The sequence below is a fragment of the Procambarus clarkii genome, chromosome 10 (genome assembly GCF_040958095.1).
Source record: "Procambarus clarkii isolate CNS0578487 chromosome 10, FALCON_Pclarkii_2.0, whole genome shotgun sequence".
NCBI classification, from domain to species: domain Eukaryota; kingdom Metazoa; phylum Arthropoda; class Malacostraca; order Decapoda; family Cambaridae; genus Procambarus; species Procambarus clarkii.
In genome coordinates this window covers 27,225,961-27,250,316 of record NC_091159.1, presented here as the reverse complement: position 1 = coordinate 27,250,316, position 24,356 = coordinate 27,225,961, and the positions used below count along the sequence as shown (strand labels likewise).

The window sequence follows — 24,356 nt, the reverse complement described above, 5'->3', positions numbered from 1 at the left end:
GTATTTAAGGTGAATTAAAGAGCTGATCATAAAAGAGGCCAATGAACACAGGAGGCAAGCAAAACTTGATTTTTTATTTGGTAAAAAAGCAAATCGAGGCCCTTCAACCAGTGATGCCTCACCAGCAAGTCAAGAGCCTTTAACCAGTGATGCTTTAGCAGCTGGCAATCAAAACTGACCTTGCCGAGCTCATGTACTGTACAGTAATTTTAGTGTTTCTTGTACAGTAATTTTAGTGCTGAAGTTTCTGTTTTAAATTACAGTATTGTACACTACTGATATATTTTTTAATTATAGTGTGTGTGGCTAATCCAAATTATGTTGATTGTGGTAAACAAAATTGCGAATACGTTAATTTTTGGACTTCACCGATAAGAATTTTGCTTATCCGCATGTCTGGATTATTCGGCGTGAGTTCCTTCCCATATAGTTTGGACAAGTGAACTCATACAGTATATACTCAATACATGGTGAAATATGCAAGCTATCTTGAAATATTTTATAATTACATTTATTTATTTAGTTTATTTAATTATTCATATAGAATAATATACAATGGGTTGTTAAAGTACATATGTTGGTAGGTGAGCAGTACATTCTTGCAAAGCCACTATGTAGCATACATAATGTTTTAGGCAGGTCCTTAAGCTAGCAAATAAGCATAATTGTTAGGAGTAAGGCATGTTGTAGGATTAAGGTCACTTAGATTCATAATGTTAAATTCATTTGTCTATAAGGTATATAATGTTTATATTCATGGCACCTATATCAGGTGTGATGTCATCGTCTGTGTCAATAAATGCCATGTGGATCAGACATGCATTTTCTTTCTTGCCTAATTAAAACAGTAATGATAGGTACATTGTAACATAATTTGAATTCACATGATAATGACATCAGTGTAAAGAAATAAAATTATACTTATGAATTTACATTTCTACATTGTATTATACTGGGTGAGTGGGTAGCATAAGATATTGTGAGTTGATAACACAATGTGCGATACTATGTAGATCTTATTAGGTACTTCATAGTTCTACTTTTGAATAAAGGATAGGTTGAACAATTTTGTGATTCATTAGGGAGTGAATTCCATATCTAGGGCCCTTTTATTTGCACAGCATGTTCGCATAGATTTAGTCTGACTCAGGGAATATCAGAGTTATTATTTCTGGTATTTCTGGAACTCATGGGTTCTAATTGTTCTAATTATGTAATAAATTGCTTGAGATTCAATTATGTAAGTAAAGGGTAAAAGCCAGTAATCACAGAAAACTGGGTTTCAGGAAATATGGTTTCCCATAATCAAAGACAGAAAGCCTGTTTGGTTCATCGAAGTCGCCACTAGTCAAGGGCGAGACTCTCCATGAGGACATCCCACCAATTACTGGCAAAACCCAACAGTGTTTAACCAATTAATTGAGGCACCAATCATCCACTGTGCCATGCCAAATACATATTAAATAGTGTGCAGAGTTGAAGATGACAAATACTGTATAGAAAAAATAATTTATCAAAATATCCACCAGGAGAATACCTGATGATCAAATTTTAATAGGATGTTTCATTTTATAAATATACAGTGTATGTCAATTGAGCAAACTATATGGGATCACCCCTGACTCATTGGAGGCTTTAAGGACAAGAAAAATACATTGCTTCTGTTTCTTCTCATGCTGTGTCCATCTACAAAAACTAACAAAATGTGACTGGAGACATTTTAAGATCTACCATTCATACCCTAATTTCTCCCATGCTCTATGGGCTAATTTCAATGGGAGTAATTTTTTTTATTTCAACCAATAATATGATGAAGAACTACCACAATGGTCCATCTGTAATAAGATTTCATTACAACTTGCATACTGAAACTTCATTTTCAAAGGAAGAACGGCCCATATTTAAGTTAACAAAAATCCCAGCAATTCAAAATCAAAATAAAGCCCTAGAATTTGGTTTTAAATATGGCCAATGTCTTTCCCATGGCCCAAATTCTTTCTTCTAATGTTGTGTCTATAAAAAACATTAAAAATGGGATTAATGTCATATTAATTAAGAGTTATCAATACCTTAATATTTCCCATGATCTATGGGCTAATTTCCCACACTCTGTAGGCTAATTTATAAGAATTGTTATAATACTATAACAGACAACTACTGATATTTTTTAGCAATTACTGACAAGTCTAAATTAATGTGATGTCTATGCTAAAATATATATATATATATATATATATATATATATATATATATATATATATATATATATATATATATATATATATATATATAATATAAATATATATATATATATATATATATATATATATATATAATATAAATATATATATAAATATATATATATATATATATATATATATATATATATATATATATATATATATATATATATATATATATGTCGTACCTAGTAGCCAGAACTCACTTCTGAGCCTACTATGCAAGGCCCGATTTGCCTAATAAGCCAAGTTTTCATGAATTAATTGCTTTTCGACTACCTAACCTACCTAACCTAACCTAACCTAACTTTTTCGGCTACCTAACCTAACCTAACCTATAAAGATAGGTTAAGTTAGGTTAGGTAGGGTTGGTTAGGTTCAGTCATATATCTACGTTAATTTTAACTCCAATAAAAAAAAATTGACCTCTTACATAATGAAATGGGTTGCTTTATCATTTCATAAGAAAAAAATTAGAGAAAATATATTAATTCAGGAAAACTTGGCTTATTAGGCAAATCGGGCCTTGCATTGTAGGCTGAAAAGTGAGTTCTGGCTACTAGGTACGACATATATATATATATATATATATATAATATAAATATATATATATATATATATATATATATATATATATATATAAATATATATATTTATTTTATTTATTTATGCATATACAAGAATGTACATAAGGAATGTGAGGATACAATTATGGTAATTACAGTCTTGTAAAGCCACTAGCACGCGCAGCGTTTCGGGCAGGTCCTTAATCTAAGAAAATTTTAAGGAGGTAAATACTTGCAAAATTTATAGACAAAAAAATGATAACAGATTACATGGAATGAAAAAAAAAAGATGAGAGAAAATTATAGGTACAGTATATTAAAGCACATAGATAGCTATGATTGATTGCAATGACAGCTTTTTTATATATATATATATATATATATATATATTAGTATATTTTGGTAGCAGTCTTTCCTGTAGACATATTTTATTAAATATGACCGAAAAAGTAAGATTAATAATTCTAACACGAATTTTCTCAATCTTTCGTACATTATGCTTCACTGTTGGAGGTAAATCAAAAATCACTTCTCCAAAATTCATTTTTATTTCTAGTCTGACGCGACACGGGCGCGTTTCGTAAAACTTATTACATTTTCAAAGACTTCACAAATACACAACTGATTAGAACTTGCGTTTCCCTGATTTTATATCTACATTTGAGTGAGGTGGGAAGGGTGATGTGGCATTACATTTTGAGTAAGGTGGGAAGGATGATGTGGCATTAGAGGATATTAATAGGGTATTAAAAGTATCAACACAAGACAGAACACGAAACAATGGATATTGAATAGAAGTGTTTGTAGAAAGCCTATTGGTCCATATTTCTTGATGCTTCTATATTGGAGCGGAGTCTTGAGGTGGGTAGAATATAGTTGTGCAATAATTGGCTGTTGATTGCTGGTGTTGACTTCTTGATGTGTAGTGCCTCGCAAACGTCGAGCCGCCTGCTATCGCTGTATCTATCGATGATTTCTGTGTTGTTTACTAGGATTTCTCTGGCGATGGTTTGGTTATGGGAAGAGATTATATGTTCCTTAATGGAGCCCTGTTGTTTATGCATCGTTAAACGCCTAGAAAGAGATGTTGTTGTCTTGCCTATATACTGGGTTTTTTGGAGCTTACAGTCCCCAAGTGGGCATTTGAAGGCATAGACGACGTTAGTCTCTTTTAAAGCGTTCTGTTTCGTGTCTGGAGAGTTTCTCATGAGTAGGCTGGCCGTTTTTCTGGTTTTATAGTAAATCGTCAGTTGTATCCTCTGATTTTTGTCTGTAGGGATAACGTTTCTATTAACAATATCTTTCAGGACCCTTTCCTCTGTTTTATGAGCTGTGGAAAAGAAGTTCCTGTAAAATAGTCTAATAGGGGGTATAGGTGTTGTGTTAGTTGTCTCTTCGGAGGTTGCATGGCTTTTCACTTTCCTTCTTATGATGTCTTCGATGAAACCATTGGAGAAGCCGTTATTGACTAGAACCTGCCTTACCCTACAGAGTTCTTCGTCGACTTGCTTCCATTCTGAGCTGTGGCTGAGAGCACGGTCGACGTATGCGTTAACAACACTCCTCTTGTACCTGTCGGGGCAGTCGCTGTTGGCATTTAGGCACATTCCTATGTTTGTTTCCTTTGTGTAGACTGCAGTGTGGAAACCTCCGCCCTTTTCCATGACTGTTACATCTAGAAAAGGCAGCTTCCCATCCTTTTCCGTCTCGTAAGTGAAACGCAGCACGGAACTCTGCTCAAATGCCTCCTTCAGCTCCTGCAGATGTCTGACATCAGGTACCTGTGTAAAAATGTCGTCAACATACCTGCAGTATATGGCCGGTTTCAAGTTCATGTCGACTAAGACTTTTTGCTCGATGGTACCCATGTAGAAGTTTGCAAACAGGACACCTAGGGGAGAACCCATAGCGACCCCATCTACTTGCTTATACATGTGCCCATCCGGGCCCAAGCTTGTACTAAAGAGGCACCCTTCTTGAGCCCGGATGGGCACATGTATAAGCAAGTAGATGGGGTCGCTATGGGTTCTCCCCTAGGTGTCCTGTTTGCAAACTTCTACATGGGTACCATCGAGCAAAAAGTCTTAGTCGACATGAACTTGAAACCGGCCATATACTGCAGGTATGTTGACGACATTTTTACACAGGTACCTGATGTCAGACATCTGCAGGAGCTGAAGGAGGCATTTGAGCAGAGTTCCGTGCTGCGTTTCACTTACGAGACGGAAAAGGATGGGAAGCTGCCTTTTCTAGATGTAACAGTCATGGAAAAGGGCGGAGGTTTCCACACTGCAGTCTACACAAAGGAAACAAACATAGGAATGTGCCTAAATGCCAACAGCGACTGCCCCGACAGGTACAAGAGGAGTGTTGTTAACGCATACGTCGACCGTGCTCTCAGCCACAGCTCAGAATGGAAGCAAGTCGACGAAGAACTCTGTAGGGTAAGGCAGGTTCTAGTCAATAACGGCTTCTCCAATGGTTTCATCGAAGACATCATAAGAAGGAAAGTGAAAAGCCATGCAACCTCCGAAGAGACAACTAACACAACACCTATACCCCCTATTAGACTATTTTACAGGAACTTCTTTTCCACAGCTCATAAAACAGAGGAAAGGGTCCTGAAAGATATTGTTAATAGAAACGTTATCCCTACAGACAAAAATCAGAGGATACAACTGACGATTTACTATAAAACCAGAAAAACGGCCAGCCTACTCATGAGAAACTCTCCAGACACGAAACAGAACGCTTTAAAAGAGACTAACGTCGTCTATGCCTTCAAATGCCCACTTGGGGACTGTAAGCTCCAAAAAACCCAGTATATAGGCAAGACAACAACATCTCTTTCTAGGCGTTTAACGATGCATAAACAACAGGGCTCCATTAAGGAACATATAATCTCTTCCCATAACCAAACCATCGCCAGAGAAATCCTAGTAAACAACACAGAAATCATCGATAGATACAGCGATAGCAGGCGGCTCGACGTTTGCGAGGCACTACACATCAAGAAGTCAACACCAGCAATCAACAGCCAATTATTGCACAACTATATTCTACCCACCTCAAGACTCCGCTCCAATATAGAAGCATCAAGAAATATGGACCAATAGGCTTTCTACAAACACTTCTATTCAATATCCATTGTTTCGTGTTCTGTCTTGTGTTGATACTTTTAATACCCTATTAATATCCTCTAATGCCACATCATCCTTCCCACCTTACTCAAAATGTAATGCCACATCACCCTTCCCACCTCACTCAAATGTAGATATAAAATCAGGGAAACGCAAGTTCTAATCAGTTGTGTATTTGTGAAGTCTTTGAAAATGTAATAAGTTTTACGAAACGCGCCCGTGTCGCGTCAGACTAGAAATAAAAATGAATTTTGGAGAAGTGATTTTTGATTTACCTCCAACAGTGAAGCATAATGTACGAAAGATTGAGAAAATTCGTGTTAGAATTATTAATCTTACTTTTTCGGTCATATTTAATAAAATATATATATATATATATATATATATATATATATATATATATATATATATATATATATATATATATATATATATATATATATATGTCGTACCTAGTAGCCAGAACTCACTTCTCAGCCTACTATTCAAGGCCCGATTTGCCTAATAAGCCAAGTTTTCCTGAATTAATATATTTACTATAATTTTTTTCTTATGAAATGATAAAGCAACCCTTTTCTCTATGTATGAGGTCAATTTTTTTTTATTGGAGTTAAAATTAACGTAGATATATGACCGAACCTAACCAACCCTACCTAACCTAACCTAACCTATATTTATAGGTAAGGTTAGGTTAGGTAGCCAAAAAAAGCTAGGTTAGGTTAGGTTAGGTAGGTTAGGTAGACGAAAAAACATTAATTCATGAAAACTTGGCTTATTAGGCAAATCGGGCCTTGAATAGTAGGCTGAGAAGTGCGTTCTGGCTATTAGGTACGACATATATATATATATATATATATATATATATATATATATATATATATATATATATATATATATATATATATATATATATATATATATATATATATATATATATATATATATATATACATATACATATACATACACATACACATACAGTATATACAGTATATTTTTACCTTGATGTGTCTGCTACTTGGGATCTTGCATGTTGCTGTTGTTTGTGTTGTTGGCCATAGTAGTTAGGAGAATGGGCTCCTCTGTAATTCTGGCGACCATATTGACCATTAGAGCGCTGTTGATGGTAGCTCCCATAATTAGCATTACCATGCAAGTGGGAATAATTAGAAGGGTCCTGCTCCCAGTACTCCTGATGTTTTCTCTTAACATGCCTATTTTCATTTTGCTTTTTATTATAATGGTGATTGTTGTGCCCGAAACACTCTTGCTGGCCATCATGTTGCTTAACGTCTGGCATAGCAACCTGCTTCTCTTCTTGTCCCCTGGTTTGCACTTCATCTTTTTTATCATGCTCGTTAACTACATCAAGAGTATCATGGTGGCTGTTCACCTCACTAGTCTCTAATTTCGTTTTTTCATTAATCATTCGCTGGTATGCATTTGGCATATAACCAGATTTCTGGTCATTTCTCTCCGTATTGGAATTTTCATTGTCATTGTTCTGGTTAGAAGAGCAAGTAATCACATGTTTTTGTGCAACATCCTTTGCAGAAGCCTGTTTTGTATTCAATTTTTGACCTCCCATTTCTTGTTCTTGAGAAATGTCTTTGTGTAAGTGTGCCTCATCATTCACAGTAAACAGTACACTAGTACTAGTATCTTTTGGATGCTCTTTCCATTGCCTGACCTTCTGGCTACCTATCTGCATATCTAGTTTCTGTTGTCTACCATCACAACTTTCAGATTCAAGACTCTTCTGGATCTCATGTTGCACCTGGCTAGGCATATGATATCCATTTGAATTTTTCTCCTGCGATCCATTATGTTGCTTATCCGTAAGCTGTGAGCTGGATTGCTCACCTTTATCTCTTTGTGGACTGTCTACTTTATTAGGCTTTACAACTGGCTTATTATCCATTTTGGAATTGAGGTGTTCATCACAATATGCATTTTGTCTATCTTCCATCCTCTCAACACCCTGAGAATTGCTCTCATGCAAATCCTGTTTTTGGTTTCTAATATGTTCTTTGCCTTCGTTTTCAGTGATCAACTCTTTCTGCGTGCAATCTGTTTTGTTGACAAGCTTAGAATCCTTAATGACATATGTATGAACTGTCTTGCCAACTTCTGTTTGATCACACTCTTGTAGACATTTATGTTCCAAATGTTTAGTTTTATCTTCACTAGATCCATCATAATGTGTTTTATTTCCTTGAGAACTGAACAGCACTTTTCCATTATGCTCACTTTCCTTAATGGCTTCCTCATTGCTTGGCTTAATGGGCAGACCCTCGCTAGACTTAACAGCTTGCCCCTCGCTGGACTCGACAGCGTGCTCCTCACTTGGCTCAACAGCTGGCTCCTTGCTTGGCTCAACAGCTGGCTCCTCTCTTGGCTCAACAGCTGGCTCCTCGCTTGGTTCAACAGCTGGCTTCTCATTTGGTTCAACAGCTGGCTCCTCTCTTGGTTCAACAGCTGGCTCCTCATTTGGTTCAACAGCTGGCTCATCTCTTGGTTCAACAGCTGGCTCCTCTCTTGGCTCAACAGCAGGCTCCTCGCTTGGCTCGACAGCTGGCTCCTCACTTGGCTCGACATCTGGCTCCTCACTTTGCTCAACAGTTGGCTCCTCGTTTACCTCAATAGCTAGTTCCTCCCTTGGCTCAACAGCTGGCTCCTCTCTTGGTTCAACAGCTGGCTCCTCGCTTGATTCAACAGCTGGCTTCTCGCTTGGTTTAACAGCTGGCACCCTGATTGGCTCAACAGCTGGCTCCTCTCTTGGTTCAACAGCTGGCTCCTCGCTTGATTCAACAGCTGGCTTCTCGCTTGGTTTAACAGCTGGCACCTTGATTGACTCAACAGCTGGCTCCTCTCTTGGCTCAACAGCTGGCTCCTCTCTTGGTTCAACAGCTGGCTCCTCTCTTGGTTCAACAGCTGGCTCCTCTCTTGGCTCAACAGCTGACTCCTCTCTTGGCTTAATAGCTGGCTCCTCACTTGGCTCGACATCTGGCTCCTCACTTTGCTCAACAGCTGGCTTCTCACTTGGTTCAACAGCTGGCTCCTCTCTTGGCTCAACAGCTGACTCCTCTCTTGGCTTAATAGCTGGCTCCTCTCTTGGTTCAACAGCTGGCTCCTCTCTTGGTTCAACAGCTGGCTCCTCTCTTGGTTCAACAGCTGGCTCCTCGCTTGGTTCAACAGTTGGCTCCTCTTTTGGCTCAACAGCTGACTCCTCTCTTGGTTCAACAGCTGGCTCCTCTCTTGGCTCAACAGCTGGCTTCTTGCTTGGCTCAACAGCTGGTTCCTCTCTTGGTTCAACAGCTGGCTCCTCTCTTGACTCAACAGCTGGCTCCTCTCTTGGTTCAACAGCTGGCTCCTCTCTTGGTTCAACAGTTGGCTCCTCTTTTGGCTCAACAGCTGACTCCTCTCTTGGTTCAACAGCTGGCTCCTCTCTTGGCTCAACAGCTGGCTTCTCGCTTGGCTCAACAGCTGGTTCCTCTCTTGGTTCAACAGCTGGCTCCTCTCTTGGCTTAACAGCTGGCTCCTCTCTTGGCTTAACAGCTGGCTCCTCTCTTGGCTTAATAGCTGGCTCCTCTCTTGGTTCAACAGCTGGCTCCTCTCTTGGTTCAACAGCTGGCACCTTGATTGACTCAACAGCTGACTCCTCTCTTGGCTCAACAGCTGACTCCTCTCTTGGCTCAACAGCTGACTCCTCTCTTGGTTCAACAGCTGGCTCCTCTCTTGGCTTAACAGCTGGCTCCTCTCTTGGCTTAATAGCTGGCTCCTCTCTTGGCTCAACAGCTTGCTCCTCACTTGGTTCAACAGCTGGCTCCTCTCTTGGCTCAACAGCTGGCTCCTCACTTGGCTCAACAGCTGGCTCCTCACTTGGCTCAACAGCTGGCTCCTCACTTGGCTCAACAGCTGGCTCATCTCTTGGCTCAACAGCTGGTTCCTCACTTTGCTCAACAGGTTTCTCCTCACTTGGTTCAACAGCTGGCTCCTCTCTTTGCTCAACAGCTGGCTCCTCTCTTAATTCAACAGCTGGCTCCTCACTTGGTTCAATAGCTGGCTCCTCACTTGGTTCAACAGCTGGCTCCTCACTTGGTTTAACAGCTGGCTCCTCACTTGGCTCAACAGCTGACTCCTCTCTTGGCTCAACAGCTGGCTCCTCTCTTAGCTCAACAGCTGGCTCCTTTCTTGGTTCAACAGCTGGCTCCTCTCTTGGTTCAACAGCTGGCTCCTCACTTGGTTTAACAGCTGGCTCCTCACTTGGCTCAACAGCTGACTCCTCTCTTGGCTCAACAGCTGGCTCCTCTCTTAGCTCAACAGCTGGCTCCTTTCTTGGTTCAACAGCTGGCTCCTCACTTGGTTTAACAGCTGGCTCTTTACTTGGCTTAACAGCTGGCTTCTCTCTTGGCTTAATGGCTTGCACCTCCATTGGCTTAACAATTTGCTCCTTGCTTTCCTCGACAGTTTGTTCATCAATCAGTTTAACACTAACTTGCCTCATCTTAACACAAATTTCTTTATTTGTATCAAGATTTATTTCTTTACCCAATACTGCATCATAGTGTTCACTCTTCATAACATGTTCATTTTCTTCTTCAAGGCACGTCTGGACATCTTCAAGGCACTGTGAATCTACAAGGCACTTTACACCTTCAAGGCACGGTACAGCATTAAGTGTTTCATTTTGTTTAGTATGTTGTTTAATTTGCTTTGCTCCAAGACATTCATATTGTTTAACTTTAAGGTTTTCAAGGTCTTCATTCTTCTTATTTTGGGGGAATTTGTCATCCATATTATCAAGCGCTTCAGTTTCTTTAGAATGTTCTTCATTTTCCTTATCTTTAGGGCATTCACTCTGAACAACATTAAGGTTCTCATGTTCCTTTTCTTCAGGGCATTCATTTTGCACAACATACAAGTTTTCATGTTTCTTATCTTCAAAAAGTTCATTCTGTACTTCAAGCTGTATATTTTCTGTATGTTTTCCATTTATGTCTTCTTTAATATACTCATTATGAACCGCACAATTTTCTTTTTCTACAGAAACTTTGCATTGTTTAGCATCATGCTTATCTTTTCCTTTAGCATCACTCTGGTTATTAGGCAAAGTTTTAGAGTATTCATGGTGCATAATAACATCAAACTCTACATCTTCCTTTGAATAGTGCTCATTTGGATTACTTTTAAGGCTTTTATTATGTATTCCATTGTTTTCTTCAACTTCCTTAGAAATGTTTCTATATTGATCAATGTTAAGGCCTTTAGTTTGCTCAACTTCAAATTCTTTATTTAACTTAGGTTCAAGGATCTCTGTATGCTTAGTATTTGGATGTTCATAAAGTTTAGCATCAGCTCCTTTGCATTCTTTAACATCCAACTGTTTATTTTTGTCAAAATGCTGTTCATTTTCTCTAGTATGAGGATTTTCATACTCAGATTTTGGCACCAAGTTTGCACCAGACGCATGTTGATTAACCATTCTTTTATTTCTATTATATTGCATAGAAGTTAGTTTTTGATCTTCAACGTCTCTAGCATCAAACTGGTGTTGATTATTCACTTCAAGACGACCAGTGGCTTGCCTTGGCATACTCTTCCCGGTGGCTTCCTCAGGAAGATAATCATGACTTGCACCTTGATGTGGTGCATCTTTGCCAGTAGGACTGTCATGATTATTGGAGTCGGAGTTTGGATCGCTTTGGCTTTGTTTTCTGGGCTGCCTGATTGGCTGATCGTGACTTTTGTTTCTTGGCTGCTTCTGGCCACCTCTACCACGAGTTCTCTTTTTATCACCCTTCATTGCTCAACTGTCTGGTAGACAATAACCAAAATGGACAAAATGGCCACTTTTTTGTGTAATTCTTGATGAATTGTAGAGTAATTTTTGTCTTTCCAGTTATTATCATTCATCATATGGATGCTGCATACACCAAGCAGCAGTCTCTGAGGGGGCAAAAAAATTAAAGATTAATGAAGCATTCTTTATTATTGAAAAAGGGACAGTGGACAAATGTAAAACAGAATCAGGCCAATTACATAAATTTATTAAAAGTAAATTGCAGGTAAAGGATAAAATCCAGAAGTTGAAAAAATGAGCAAATTTACAATGAATGAAAAAGAAATGTGTGAAACACTAAATGAACAGTTACAAAGTGTGTTTGTGTAAAATGAAGTTTTCTGAGAACCAGATACAATACAAATTTCAGAGAATAACATAGAGTACATTAATACAAATTTCAGAGAATAACATAGAGTACACCTTGCAAACACACAATGTAATGGTCCTTATTGTTACTTTGTTACAACTTGTCCCAAATTTTTTACATCTTGTTATAAAGTTTTTATTACATGTTAGAAATTTGATACAACTTGTTAGATACTGTAGTTGTTATAACTTGTTAGAAGTGTTACTTGTTCGAACATTGTAGTTTCATCAAGTGTTTGGTAGGCATAGAGGTGTTGTCTCTAGATAAAGCGGAAAAAAAATGTTCCAAGGAGTTAAGTAGAAATAAAGCAGTTGGTCCAGATGGAGTATCACCTTGGGCTCTGAGAGAATGCACATTTGAGCTGAACACTCTACTTCAATTGACTTTTTCAGACATCTTTATAAACAGGAGTCTTCGTGGATACATATATGGCACATTCGTATATGAAAAAGGCATAGTTCATATTTACAAAAATGGTAACAGACAAGACCCTCTTAATTATGGACCTGTATCATTGACAAGTGTGGTAGTCAAAACACTAGAAAAAAATAATTAAAACCAAATAGGTAGAACACCTGGAGAGTAACACCATAATAACAGACAGTATGGTTTACGAACAAGAAGATCCTGTGTAACAAATCTACTTAGTTTCTATGATAGAGCCACATAAATTTTACGGACTGAGATAGTTGGGTCGACTGTACTTATATGGACCAAAAAAAGGCCTTTCACAGTCCCACATAAGAAGTTGTTCTAGAAAATGGAATATACTGGAAGGGTGACAGGAAGACTATTGACATAAGTGAAAAAATTTCACTATGACAGAAAAATAAGGGCAGTAATCAGGGGGAAATGTATCTGATTGGAGAAATATATCTGACTGGAGAAATGTATCAGATTGGAGAATCATGTGGCACTGAAGAACCACAGGGTTCAGTTCTAGCATCAGTAATCTTTATTGTCTATTTAAATGATCAACCAGAAATATATGAACATGTTTGCTGATATGCCAAGCTACTAGGGAAGAAAAGAAACTCAGACAACTGTCATGCCCTACAAGAAGACCTTAACACTTTCGCGCTCTCCGCAAAGGTCACTCAGCCAACCGAATGTGCGCGCTGCGTTTTTATCGCTTAAGCGTAAAAACAAAAATGTGTATACTCTTTTTACTCTTCTGACCTTAGTTCTCATGCTACGTATTTCATTTTGGTACCAACGTGTTCGCAATAAAATTCGCTAGAAGAACATCAGTAAAAAAAGTCACGGAACGTATAGGGATACCAGCACCAAATAAATAACTACGAAGATGACTCGCCGTGAGCGCCCATCAGCAACAAAATGTTTTTACTCTTGGGATTGTAATCACCTCCACACTTGTTCTACAGCGTTAATTTTGGTATCAATGGACTCGCAATGAAATTCCCAACACGGTGATATGAATATAAGCGTAGAATAATGATTGCGGCCCGCCCGCAAGAGTGTGGGAAGTGGTGAAATTGTTACCCGGTATCGGTGACGGGACGACACACGGCGCTTTGAAAGTTTATACTTATTTCACTCTCATGACATTAATTTTCTATGTACGTCATTCATTTTTGTGTCAATGTGTTCGCAATAGAATGTTCTATGTGCCCATAGGTAAAAAATATCAACAAAGCGTAAGTTAGAATAGCGCCAAATATAAAACAACGCTGGAACATATCAGTGAGCGTCAAACACACACGAAATGTTTTTACTTTTGTTATGTTTGTCAAGTTTATACTTGTTGCACACAGTTATTTTTGGTTGTATATTGATCGGAATAAAATTCCCTAAACAGACATATGCATATAATACATGATATGGGGGAAGCATTACCAGTATAAACGGCTAAAGTCACCCACCTGCAACCCGTTTGAGACAAAATACCATTTGATCGAAGTTATCCACACCTTTCATGAACTTATTGTACCATGCGGCCTAGTGGTGAGAAAGAGAGCCTCATAGCGCGCAGTTTAAAACAAACCCAAAGTAAATAGGATAAAAATTGAATTTTATACAAATATTTTAAAAGTTGACATAACTTTATGTCCACTATGCGTTTACGTTAGACGAAACCGGACGCGCCGGCGCGTTCAGATAGCGCAAAAGTGTTAATAGCAGGAGCCTTTGATCAGGTCTGGCACTCTGGACTAGTAGCAAAGCTTCAAGCACTAGGCATCTCGGGCACCACAATAGAGCTAATAAAGAACTACAGTACCTTCAAGAACTAACTCTGAGTATAGTCCTCAATAGAGCAGAATAAAAAAAAAGAGGCTCATGCTGAAATTGCCTTTTTCAAGAACATCACTCGATTAGCTATCATTCATTCCTAGCTTACTCGTATCTAGAACTTGTTCACTCAGCAGATTGATACATGGGAGATCAGGTCAACCAATCATATGAAGACGCTGGCAAACAGTTGGCTACTGGTTCATCCTGTTACTTACATGACTGTTACTTAGAATTAAATAAAGTTTATTCCTAATCATTTATATAATAATCTCATGAAATAAATGAGTCTCTAGGGGCATGGTTCAGATGAGCTGAGTTAGGATAAGAGTTCTTGCTTGCAGTTTCAGTAGGTACTTACAGTAATTAGTTTTAAGTACTAATATTGGGGAAGTGGGTAGTACAAGATACAGTGTGAGTTTGAAGCACAAGGTAGGAAACTATGAGGATGAAAGTAGGTACTTTTTGGTTTTACTTTTGAACAGGACATGGGTTGGACAATTTTTTAATTCATCAGGGAGTGAGTTCCAAAGACTGGGTCCTTATTTGCATGGAGTGTTTGCATAGATTTAGCTTGACTTTGAGGATATCAAAGATATATTTATTTATGGTGTGGTGCTCATGGGTTTTATTACACCTATCAAGGAAAAGTTTCAACTCAAGATAAGCATTTAGGAACAAGATTTTATACATGTAGATATCACATGAGAATGTGTGGAGTGAGTGTATGTTTAGCATGTTAAGGGACTTGAACAGAGGGGTTGTGTGTTGTCTGAATACAGAGTTTGTTATAAAATCAGGTATTGTGTTCCCCAATCTGTTCTCCTCTCATTATACTATGCACTAATTTATCCCTATCTTACATACAGTATTTGTGCATGGGATTCAACCACTGCAAATTACCTCATACCCATCATCACCCAGCAAAAATCTGCTATCAGAACTACTGTATAACAAACTCCCTCTTCAGACATTACAGCCCCTCTGTTTAAATTCCTAAACATGCTAAACATACACTCACACCACACATTCTCTTGTGCCATTTACATATACAAAACCGTGTTCCTAAATGCTAACCCTAATGTGAAACTCTTCCTTGATAGATGTAATAGAACCCATGAGCAGCACACCAGAAATAAATATATCTTTGATATCCTCAGTCACTCTAAATCTGTGCAAACACTCCAGGCAAATGAAAGGACCCAATCTATGGAATGCACTCCCTAATTAATTAAAAAATTGTCCAACCTATGCCTTATTGAAAAGTAAAGCCAAAACATACCTAATTTCAGCCTCATAGTTTCCTATCTTGTGCTACACCCTCCCCCAATATTAGTACTTAAGACATGCAACTTCACCAGTGTAATAACTTTCATCAATTTATATGGTTCAGTCCCTGAGCCCATTATGTGCCTCTGTAACTCTTTTCACTACCGCCCACAAGATGGGTATGGGGTGCATAATAAATGAACTAAACTAACTAACTTATATGTAGTTATTATGTTAAACTCAAAATTGCTACAATGTACATCTTAATAAACTTATCTGTTAGATTAAGAACCTGGCCAAAACACTTTGAGTGTTAGTGGCTTTACAAGAATATAAGAACACCAATGTTATGTACTCTCACAAACCTATTATACTTTCCTGTACATAAATAAATAAATACATGCCAGTGTAGGACTAAAAATGGGAGATGCTTTTCACCCATAGGGTTATAAACCCATGAAACGCCTATCCACCGAAGCCGTAAATGCCAAATCTCTGCTGAACTTTAAAATCCAACTTGAAAAAAAATCCTCAGGACAAACAGGGGGACATTTGACAAGCCACTGACTTCCTGTCCTCATTGAGTCCAATAGTGTTAGTGACCCTCAGGTAAATATTCCAGTATTGGTCTGATATATGGGATATACACGGTTCCGAGTAATTTCTTACACAAGTTTCTAAAGGCAGCTTTTATGGTTGCCAGCCTTGTATGCTGCTAATGATATTATTTTGATGTGGTCTTCAGAAGACAGGTTTGGCATGATACCAAGCCCCAGATCTTTCTCTCTTCCTGATTCCTGAAATATTTTATCTCCCAACTAGTACCTTGTGTTTGACCTCCTGCTCCCTACACCTATCTTCATCACTTTACACTTGCTCGAGTTAAACAACAGTAACCATTTATTGGACCTATCCTTCAGTCTGTCCAGGCCATCTTAGTCTCTTGCTGCCCTCCTTTGTCTTAATCCTTCTCAAAATTTTAGCATCATCAGCAAACATTGAGAGGAATGAGTCTATTCCTTCTGGAAAATCATTTATGTATATAAAAAACAGGATAGATTCGAGTACAGAACCCTGTGGGACCCTGCTGGTAACATCACTCCATTCTGAGGTCTCACCCCTCACAGTAACTCTCTGCTTCCTTGTTTAGGTACTCCCTTATCCACTGGAGCACCTTACCAATTACTCCTGTCAGTTTCTCCAACATTTTTTTGCAACAGCCTTTTATGGGGTACTTTATCAAAAGCTTTCTGACAGTCCAAGGAAATGCAGTCTGCAAACCCTTCTCTTTCTTGCTTAATGTGTGTTGCTTGGTCATAGAATTCTATTAAACTTGTGAGGCATGATTTGCCATCCCTGAACCAATGCTGATGATGTGTTACAAAGTCCTTTCTCTTCAGATGTGCTTCAAGCTTTCTTCAGATGTGCTACAAGCTTTTTTCTTGTGATATTCTCCATCAACTTGTATGGTATATAAGTTAAGAACACCAGTCTGTAGTTTAGGGCCTCCTGCCTATCACCCTTTTTGTATATCGAGACTACATTAGCTGTCTTCCAACTTTCTGGTAGGTCTTATGTTTCCAGTGACTTGTTATATATACATGTTGAGTGGCATACAAAGCACTTCTGTGCCCTCCTTTAGCATCCATGGTGAGATTCCATTAGGTCCAACAGCCTTAGTCACATCCAGATCTAGCAGATATCTCCTAACCTCATTTCAGGTAATTTCAATATCTTTTAAGGCTGCTTGGTTTATTGCCACCTGTCTTGGTTCAGGGACTTCTCCTGGCTCTATTGTGAAAACCTCCTGGAATATCTTGTTGAATTCTTCACACACCTCTTTGTCATTCTCTGTGTACCCATCCTCTCCCTTTCTCAGTTTCATCATCTGTTCTTTCACTACTGGTTTCCTTCTGATGTGGCTGTATAGCAGTTTTGGTTGGGTCTTGGCTTTATTCACCATGTTGTTTTCATACTGCCTCTCTGCTTCTCTTCTCACACTGAGGTACTAATTTCCAGCCCTTTGGTATCTCTCTCTGTTCTCTGGTGTTCTGTTATTTCTGTAGTTTCTCCATACCCTCTTGCTTAGCTGCTTTGCTTCCTTACCCCCTGATTGAACCACGGATTCCCTTTTTGCTTTCTGGGCCGGGATAAACATGTTTTCTGCCTCCTGACACTTCTGGGTGATGTAGTCCATCATGTCTTGTACAGTTTACTCTGAGCTCTGTTTCCCATGGTATTCCTATTAGAAATTTTCCCGTCTCATCATAGCTTCCCCTTCAGTATGCCATCCTTTTGTTTTTCAGTCCTTTCCTTGGGTAGGTTATCCAGATTCAGATTCAGATGTTTATTCAGGTAAGGTATATACATACAAGTGATGTTACATTAATGGATTGATATATAGATAGAGCTAGTACATACAATGCCTAAAGCCACTATTACGCAATGCGTTTCGCAATCCTTACTTCACCCAGATACTCAATGTTAGTACAGGTATAATGTGGTCACTCATTCCTACAGGGGGTTCGATTTGACTTCCCTTATGTCTGACTCATCCAGGATGAATATCAGATCATATCTGGCTGGTTCACCATTTCCTCTTATTCTGTGAGCCCCTTGACATGTTGGCTTCAAAAGTTTCTTTTTGCCACGTCTTAATATTTTAGCTCTCTTATGAATCTGTACTACCGTGTGGTTCTCTATTTCCCCAGTTTATCTTTCCATGGTTGAAGTCACTCATTATTAACAGTTTAGATTTCTTCCTGCAGGCAATAGAAGCTACTTTCTCTGTCATATTGATGTCTATCATGTTGTTTCTGTCATACTCTTGTCTGGATCTTCTATAATAATAATACATTTTTATTCAGGTAAGGTACATACATACAAGGTAAGATACAAAAGTTGATGGATTTATAGATAGAGCTAGAACATACAATGCCTAAAGCCACTATTACGCAAAGCGTTTCGGGCAGGAAAAACACTAAGACTAAAACTTAATACTAATTGAGATTAAAGCATAAATTGTAATGAGAAAAATAAGAAAAGAATGGAAAAAAAGGGGGGAGGAAACATAACAGAAAAAAAGCAAAAATACAATTTGGTCAACAAAACAGCATTGTTTAAAATAGAAGACATGGGTTGACATTTTGGGGGTGAGGTAGGTTACATTGAGTTAATTAGGTAGTACTTAGTTTTTATCTTAAACTGGTTGGGAGAGGTACAGTCTTTAACATAATTGGGAAGGTCATTCCACATTCGAGGTCCCTTGATTTGTAAAGCATTCCTAGTTTGACTAAGTTGTACTCTTGGAATATCAAATAGGTATTTGGTTCTGTCATTTAATGGGGATTATATATTACTACTTCTATCTTTGGTCATCCCATTGCCATAGTGCCTGCTCTCTGAAATCTTCACAGCCTGAGATGTCTATCTCTTTGAACCTCCAGTCCTTCCTTATCAGCAGAGCCCCCTCCTCTTCCCTCCCTCTCTTTCCTTACTATATAGTAGTCCTATGGAAACACTGCCTTTGGTATGATAGGGGGTAGAAATAGCCTAAGCTACTCTATCCCTTTGAGATGTATTTCTTTCTTGTCTCAATAAACATACTTGAACTTGAACTTTGGTATGATGCCTGAATGTTTTGTTTCCATGAGTGCTATTACATCTGGGGTTTCCTCTTGCGTCCTCTCTCCAAGTTCACTTGATTTATATGTAATTAAATCTATGTTTGTGTATAGCACTTTGAAGTTCACTTTCATCTTCCCATCATCACACACTCTTACTAGCTGATCCACTAGTGTAGAAAGTTGTTCCATGGACTGGGCTGCATGGATGGAGTTGGTGCTGTGTGATATTTAACATAGGTTCAGTGGGTGCTGGGGTGGTCATGGTTTAAGAGATGGGGTGGGAAGGGAGAGCTTGGGGAGAGGGGGGATTGGGAGGGTAGGGGGGGGGGACTGAATGGGAATTTAGTGGGGGACAGGGAGGGCTTCCATTGCATGGAAGGTGGGGGTGCTGCACTTCTCTCTATGGGGCTGCTGAACTGCTTCTGGAGGGTTCCCCACTCCCTCTCTGGTATTGTAGGGTATGGGGCTGTGGTTCCCTGATTCCATATGTATGCATGCATGTGTTTGAATTGAAGTATTTGTGTACTACTGGCTTTAGGCATAGTAAATACAGTACATGCTTTATCTACAAATCCAACATTCTGTTTGTAACTCATTGTGTATGTATGTACTTTTCCCTAAATAAAATTAGTCATTTATTTGATTTACAGTATATATATATATATATATATATATATATATATATATATATATATATATATATATATATATATATATATATATATATATATATATATATATATACACAGTATATATATATATATATATATACAGTATATATATATATATATATATATATATATATATATATATATATATATATATATATATATATATATATAATATATATATATACATATATATGTATCGATAGATACAGCGATAGCAGGCAGCTTGACATCTGCGAGGCACTACACATCAAGAAGTCAACACCAGCACTCAACAGCCAATTAATGCACAACTATATTCTACCCACTTCAAGACTCCGCACCAATATAAAAGCATCAAGAAATATGGGCCAATGGCAGTTAATTCCATTCTTCCCTTTAATTTACCCAATTTATACCCATTGCACCTTGTTCTGTCTTGCGTTGAAAGTTTGCTCTGTCTTGTGTTGAAAGTTTTGTTCACCTCATCCAAAACTGTTGTGACATATCACCTCACCCAAATGTGGGTATATAAGATGAAAGCTGTTTAAATGATAGCATAGTAGAACTCTGTTTAGTGTTTGCAGGTTATAGTTGTGTGTGTGTAAACCAAAGTCTTTGAAAATGTAATAAGTTATTACGAAATGCTTCCAAGTGTCCCGTCAGACTAGAAATAAAAATGAATTTTGGAGAATTGATTTTTCAATTACTATCGACAGTGAAAAGAAACATAAGAAATATTGAGAAAATTCGTGTTAGAATTATTAATCTTACTTTTTCGGTCATATTTAATAATATATGTTTACAAGAAAGACTGCTACCAAAATATACTAATATATAAATATATAATATATATATATATATATATATATATATATATATATATATATATATATATATATATATATATATATATATATATATATATATATATATATATATATATTGCACTTGATGTGTATAGTGGTGAAAGACGCACCATTGAATTAAACCATATACAAGTTTACCGTAGTGTTGTACACGTGACTTGTAACAACCAAGGCACAACATCACCAGTGATTTACCTTCAAAACAGGGTCTCCAGTGGCCGCTCCAGGTGACCAGTGCCAAACAATCGAATAAAAAAAAATCTTGTTTAAACGCACTGACAGTCGACGTGAGGCCAAGACCGTCTAGCACCCGAAGACGCGAGAGAAGACGATGCAACGGCGGCGGGAGTGCGAGATACAGTACACAGTACGGGTTATGGACAGTTGTTCCACGGCCCCCGTCTACACCGTTCACGATCAGCACACGTATAGTGTAGTCCCCCCTCAACGTGTCCACACTGTTGCCATCACCACCCCCTCCTTAACCCCCTCTCGTGCCATCTTACCCACCTCCTTCACACCTCTTAACCACACTACTGCCCTCAGAAACTATCTAATCCTTATATATATGTCTCATACATTTATGATTCGCAGAGAAGGAAGCCTCATTATAAATTTGGACGGAGGGAAGTGTTGTTAATGCGCATTGGTAACATAGGAACATGCGTCTCCCGCCGACGACCAATCAGAACTCAAGATTCCGGTGAGGCTGTATTTTCCCCGCGGCGCCACCAATCACACCACGGTTTACAGGCCCGCGACGTGTCACCTCTCTTCATCGTTATGCATAATGTTTCGCTTCTGTTGACAATTCCACATGTTTAACAAACTCTTATATCAGATACATAATTGTTTTTCGAATTATATGGCTAAAGCGCTTCTGGTGCCATGAAACAATGCGCTATTAATTAGTCAGAAAATAATCACAGTTCTGAAGCTCCAGTCTAATATATTTCCGCGAAGAACGTAGCCAACGATAATGAATTTATTTTACTGGAAAAATAGCAGGACAACCGCGACGGGAATGTTGTAAACACAGATTTTTCTTCTGTTCAATAGATAAGTTATCGAGTTTGGGGATTGTGTGGGTGATATATAGGGTCCACCCCCTTCTTGGCCGCAGGCGTCATTGGTCTTGCTGCAACACTTGCTAATGCGATAATACAGCTAGCAAATGCGAATCTAAGTAGGGCACTCTCTTCATGCAGGTCGGGGTTCAATCCCCGACCGTCCAAATAGTTGGGTACTATTCGTGTCCCCTGTCCCAGCCCGAAACCTTATCCTGACCTCTTCCCAGTGCTATAAAGTCGTAATGGCTTGACGTTTTCCCTTGATAATTAAAAAATTACCTTAGGGCTACTGTCTATATTTCTAGTGGCCTCGATGAAGACAAGACATCATCCTCAAGACAAGTGGACAGGGGGCTTGTAAAACCTTCAGCCATATTCCCTATACTCTACGCAGCAATATTTAACATAGTTACCCCCTATACATAACAAACATTAATGGATGGAGAAATGCACTAAATGGAAACTATATAGCAACATTCATGTATGGAACACTACACACACCATGGAACATTGCACACAACAACATGGAACACTATAAACGACATGGAACAAACAATGTAGGACTGAGAACAGGAGATGCCATTTCACCCACAGGGTTATAAACTCATGGAACCGCCTACCCGCCGAAGCCGTAAATGCCAAAGCTCTGTTAACATTTAAAGTACAACTGGAAAATATCAAGGCAAATTGGGGGACCATTGACAAGCCGCCGGCTTCCTGTCCTCATCGAGGCCACTAGTGTTAGTGGCTCTCAGGTAAACTACACTCAGCATCATGGAACATGGAACATTACACGCAGCAACATGGAACATAAAGTAAGTTAAGAACATTAAGTAGAAATGAAGACTAAACCACAGTACACCATTGCTCCTTGTTTGTGTTACATTTGACCTTTTGAAGAAATTGTGCTGATCAACATTCTCCAAATTGTTCAGTATTTTAAAAGTTTCAATGAGATCCGCCCTGTCATGTCTGGTTTGCAGTGTTGTTAGCCCTGTGGCCCTCAACTGATATGTGAGTTGACTTAGCTTTGGAATGATTTTTGTTGCCCGGTGTTGCACTTTCTCCAGCAGCTATGTCCTTCTGAAGATGTATGTGGTCTCCATACTTAGATACAGTAGTCCAAATGGGAGCGCACCAGAGATTTATACAATTGAATACACACAAAAAAATAGCTAATATTTGCTCCATATGCTAATATTTCCACAATATACAAGCTACAACATGAGCAGTTCTGATGCGTGCCATGATTAATGGCCTTGTAAGACGTCATCGTGCTTGTTACAACTTGATCAATGACGTCACGCAACGTCATTGATCAGCCTGTGCGTCATCACCACTTCTGTTGTAGCCTGTTTATGGTGTTCTCCAGTCTCCCCCACCACCATGAGGTTACCTTGAGGTGCTTCCGGGGCTTAGTGTCCCCGCGGCCCGGTCGTCGACCGGGCCGGGTGTTCTCTAATCTCCCCCACCACCACCACAGTGTTCCCCTGTCTCCCCCACCACCACGGTGTCTCGCCTCTCTCCCACCACGGCGTTCTCCAGTCTCCCCCACCACCACCACCACCATGGTGTTCTCCAGTCTCCCCCACCACCACCATGGTGTTCTCCAGTCTCCCCCACCACCACCACAGTGTTCCCCTGTCTCCCCCACCACCACGGTGTCTCGCCTCTCTCCCACCACGGTGTTCTCCAGTCTCCCCCACCACCACCACCACCATGGTGTTCTCCAGTCTCCCCCACCACCACCATGGTGTTCTCCAGTCTCCCCCACCACCACCACGGTGTTCTCCAGTCTCCCCCACCACGTACGGTGTTCTCCAGTCTCCCCCACCACCACCACGGTGTTCTCCAGTCTCCCCCACCACCACCACGGTGTCTCCCTTCTCCTACATAAGGGGGCATAACTGGCCGACCCCTCACAGTGTTCAAGAGAGAACTGGATAAGCACCTCCAAAGGATACCTGATCAACCAGGCTGTGACTCGTACGTCAGGCTGCGAGCAGCCGCGTCCAACAGCCTGGTTGATCAGTCCAGCAACCAGGAGGCCTGGTCGACGACCGGGCCGCGGGGACGCTAAGCCCCGGAAGCACCTCAAGGTAACCTCAAGGTAACCATTCCCTTTCCCCCTTCCCATCCCCAACCCTTATCCTGACTTCTTCCAAGTGCTATATAGTCTTAATGACTTAGCGCTTTCCCTTGATAGTTCCCTTCCCTTCCCGTCTCCCCCACCACCACCACAGTATTCCCCTGTCTCCCCCACCACCACGGTGTCTCCAGTCTCCCCCACCACCACCACGGTGTTCTCTAGTCTCCCCCACCACCACCACAGTGTTCCCCTGTCTCCCACCACCACCACGGTGTCTCGCCTCTCCCCCACCACCACCACCACGGTGTCTCCAGTCTCCCCCACCACCAATGTTCTCCAGTCTTCCCCACCACTACCACGGTGTTCTCCAGTCTCCCC

The 24,356-nt window shown here is 39.5% G+C and overlaps 1 protein-coding gene and 1 long non-coding RNA gene across 2 annotated transcripts in view; both read right to left on the bottom strand.

Moving 5' to 3' along the window:
- The window catches only part of LOC138363025 (uncharacterized), a 439,332-nt gene extending 419,457 nt beyond the window's left edge, over positions 1–19,875 (bottom strand). Inside the window, exon 1 of the long non-coding RNA XR_011227986.1 lies at positions 13,224–19,875. This is a non-coding gene — a long non-coding RNA (uncharacterized lncRNA). The remainder of the gene's footprint in view (positions 1–13,223) is intronic.
- LOC123746045 (titin homolog) overlaps positions 1–21,263 on the bottom strand; it is a 36,370-nt gene extending 15,107 nt beyond the window's left edge. The window contains exons 1-2 of the mRNA XM_045727220.2: positions 21,015–21,263; positions 6,948–11,895 (exon numbers count right to left, since the gene is read on the bottom strand). Coding sequence (XP_045583176.1) covers positions 6,948–11,752 — 4,805 coding nt within the window. The 5' untranslated portion in view covers positions 11,753–11,895; positions 21,015–21,263. The remainder of the gene's footprint in view (positions 1–6,947; positions 11,896–21,014) is intronic.
- Positions 21,264–24,356: the final 3,093 nt, after the last annotated feature.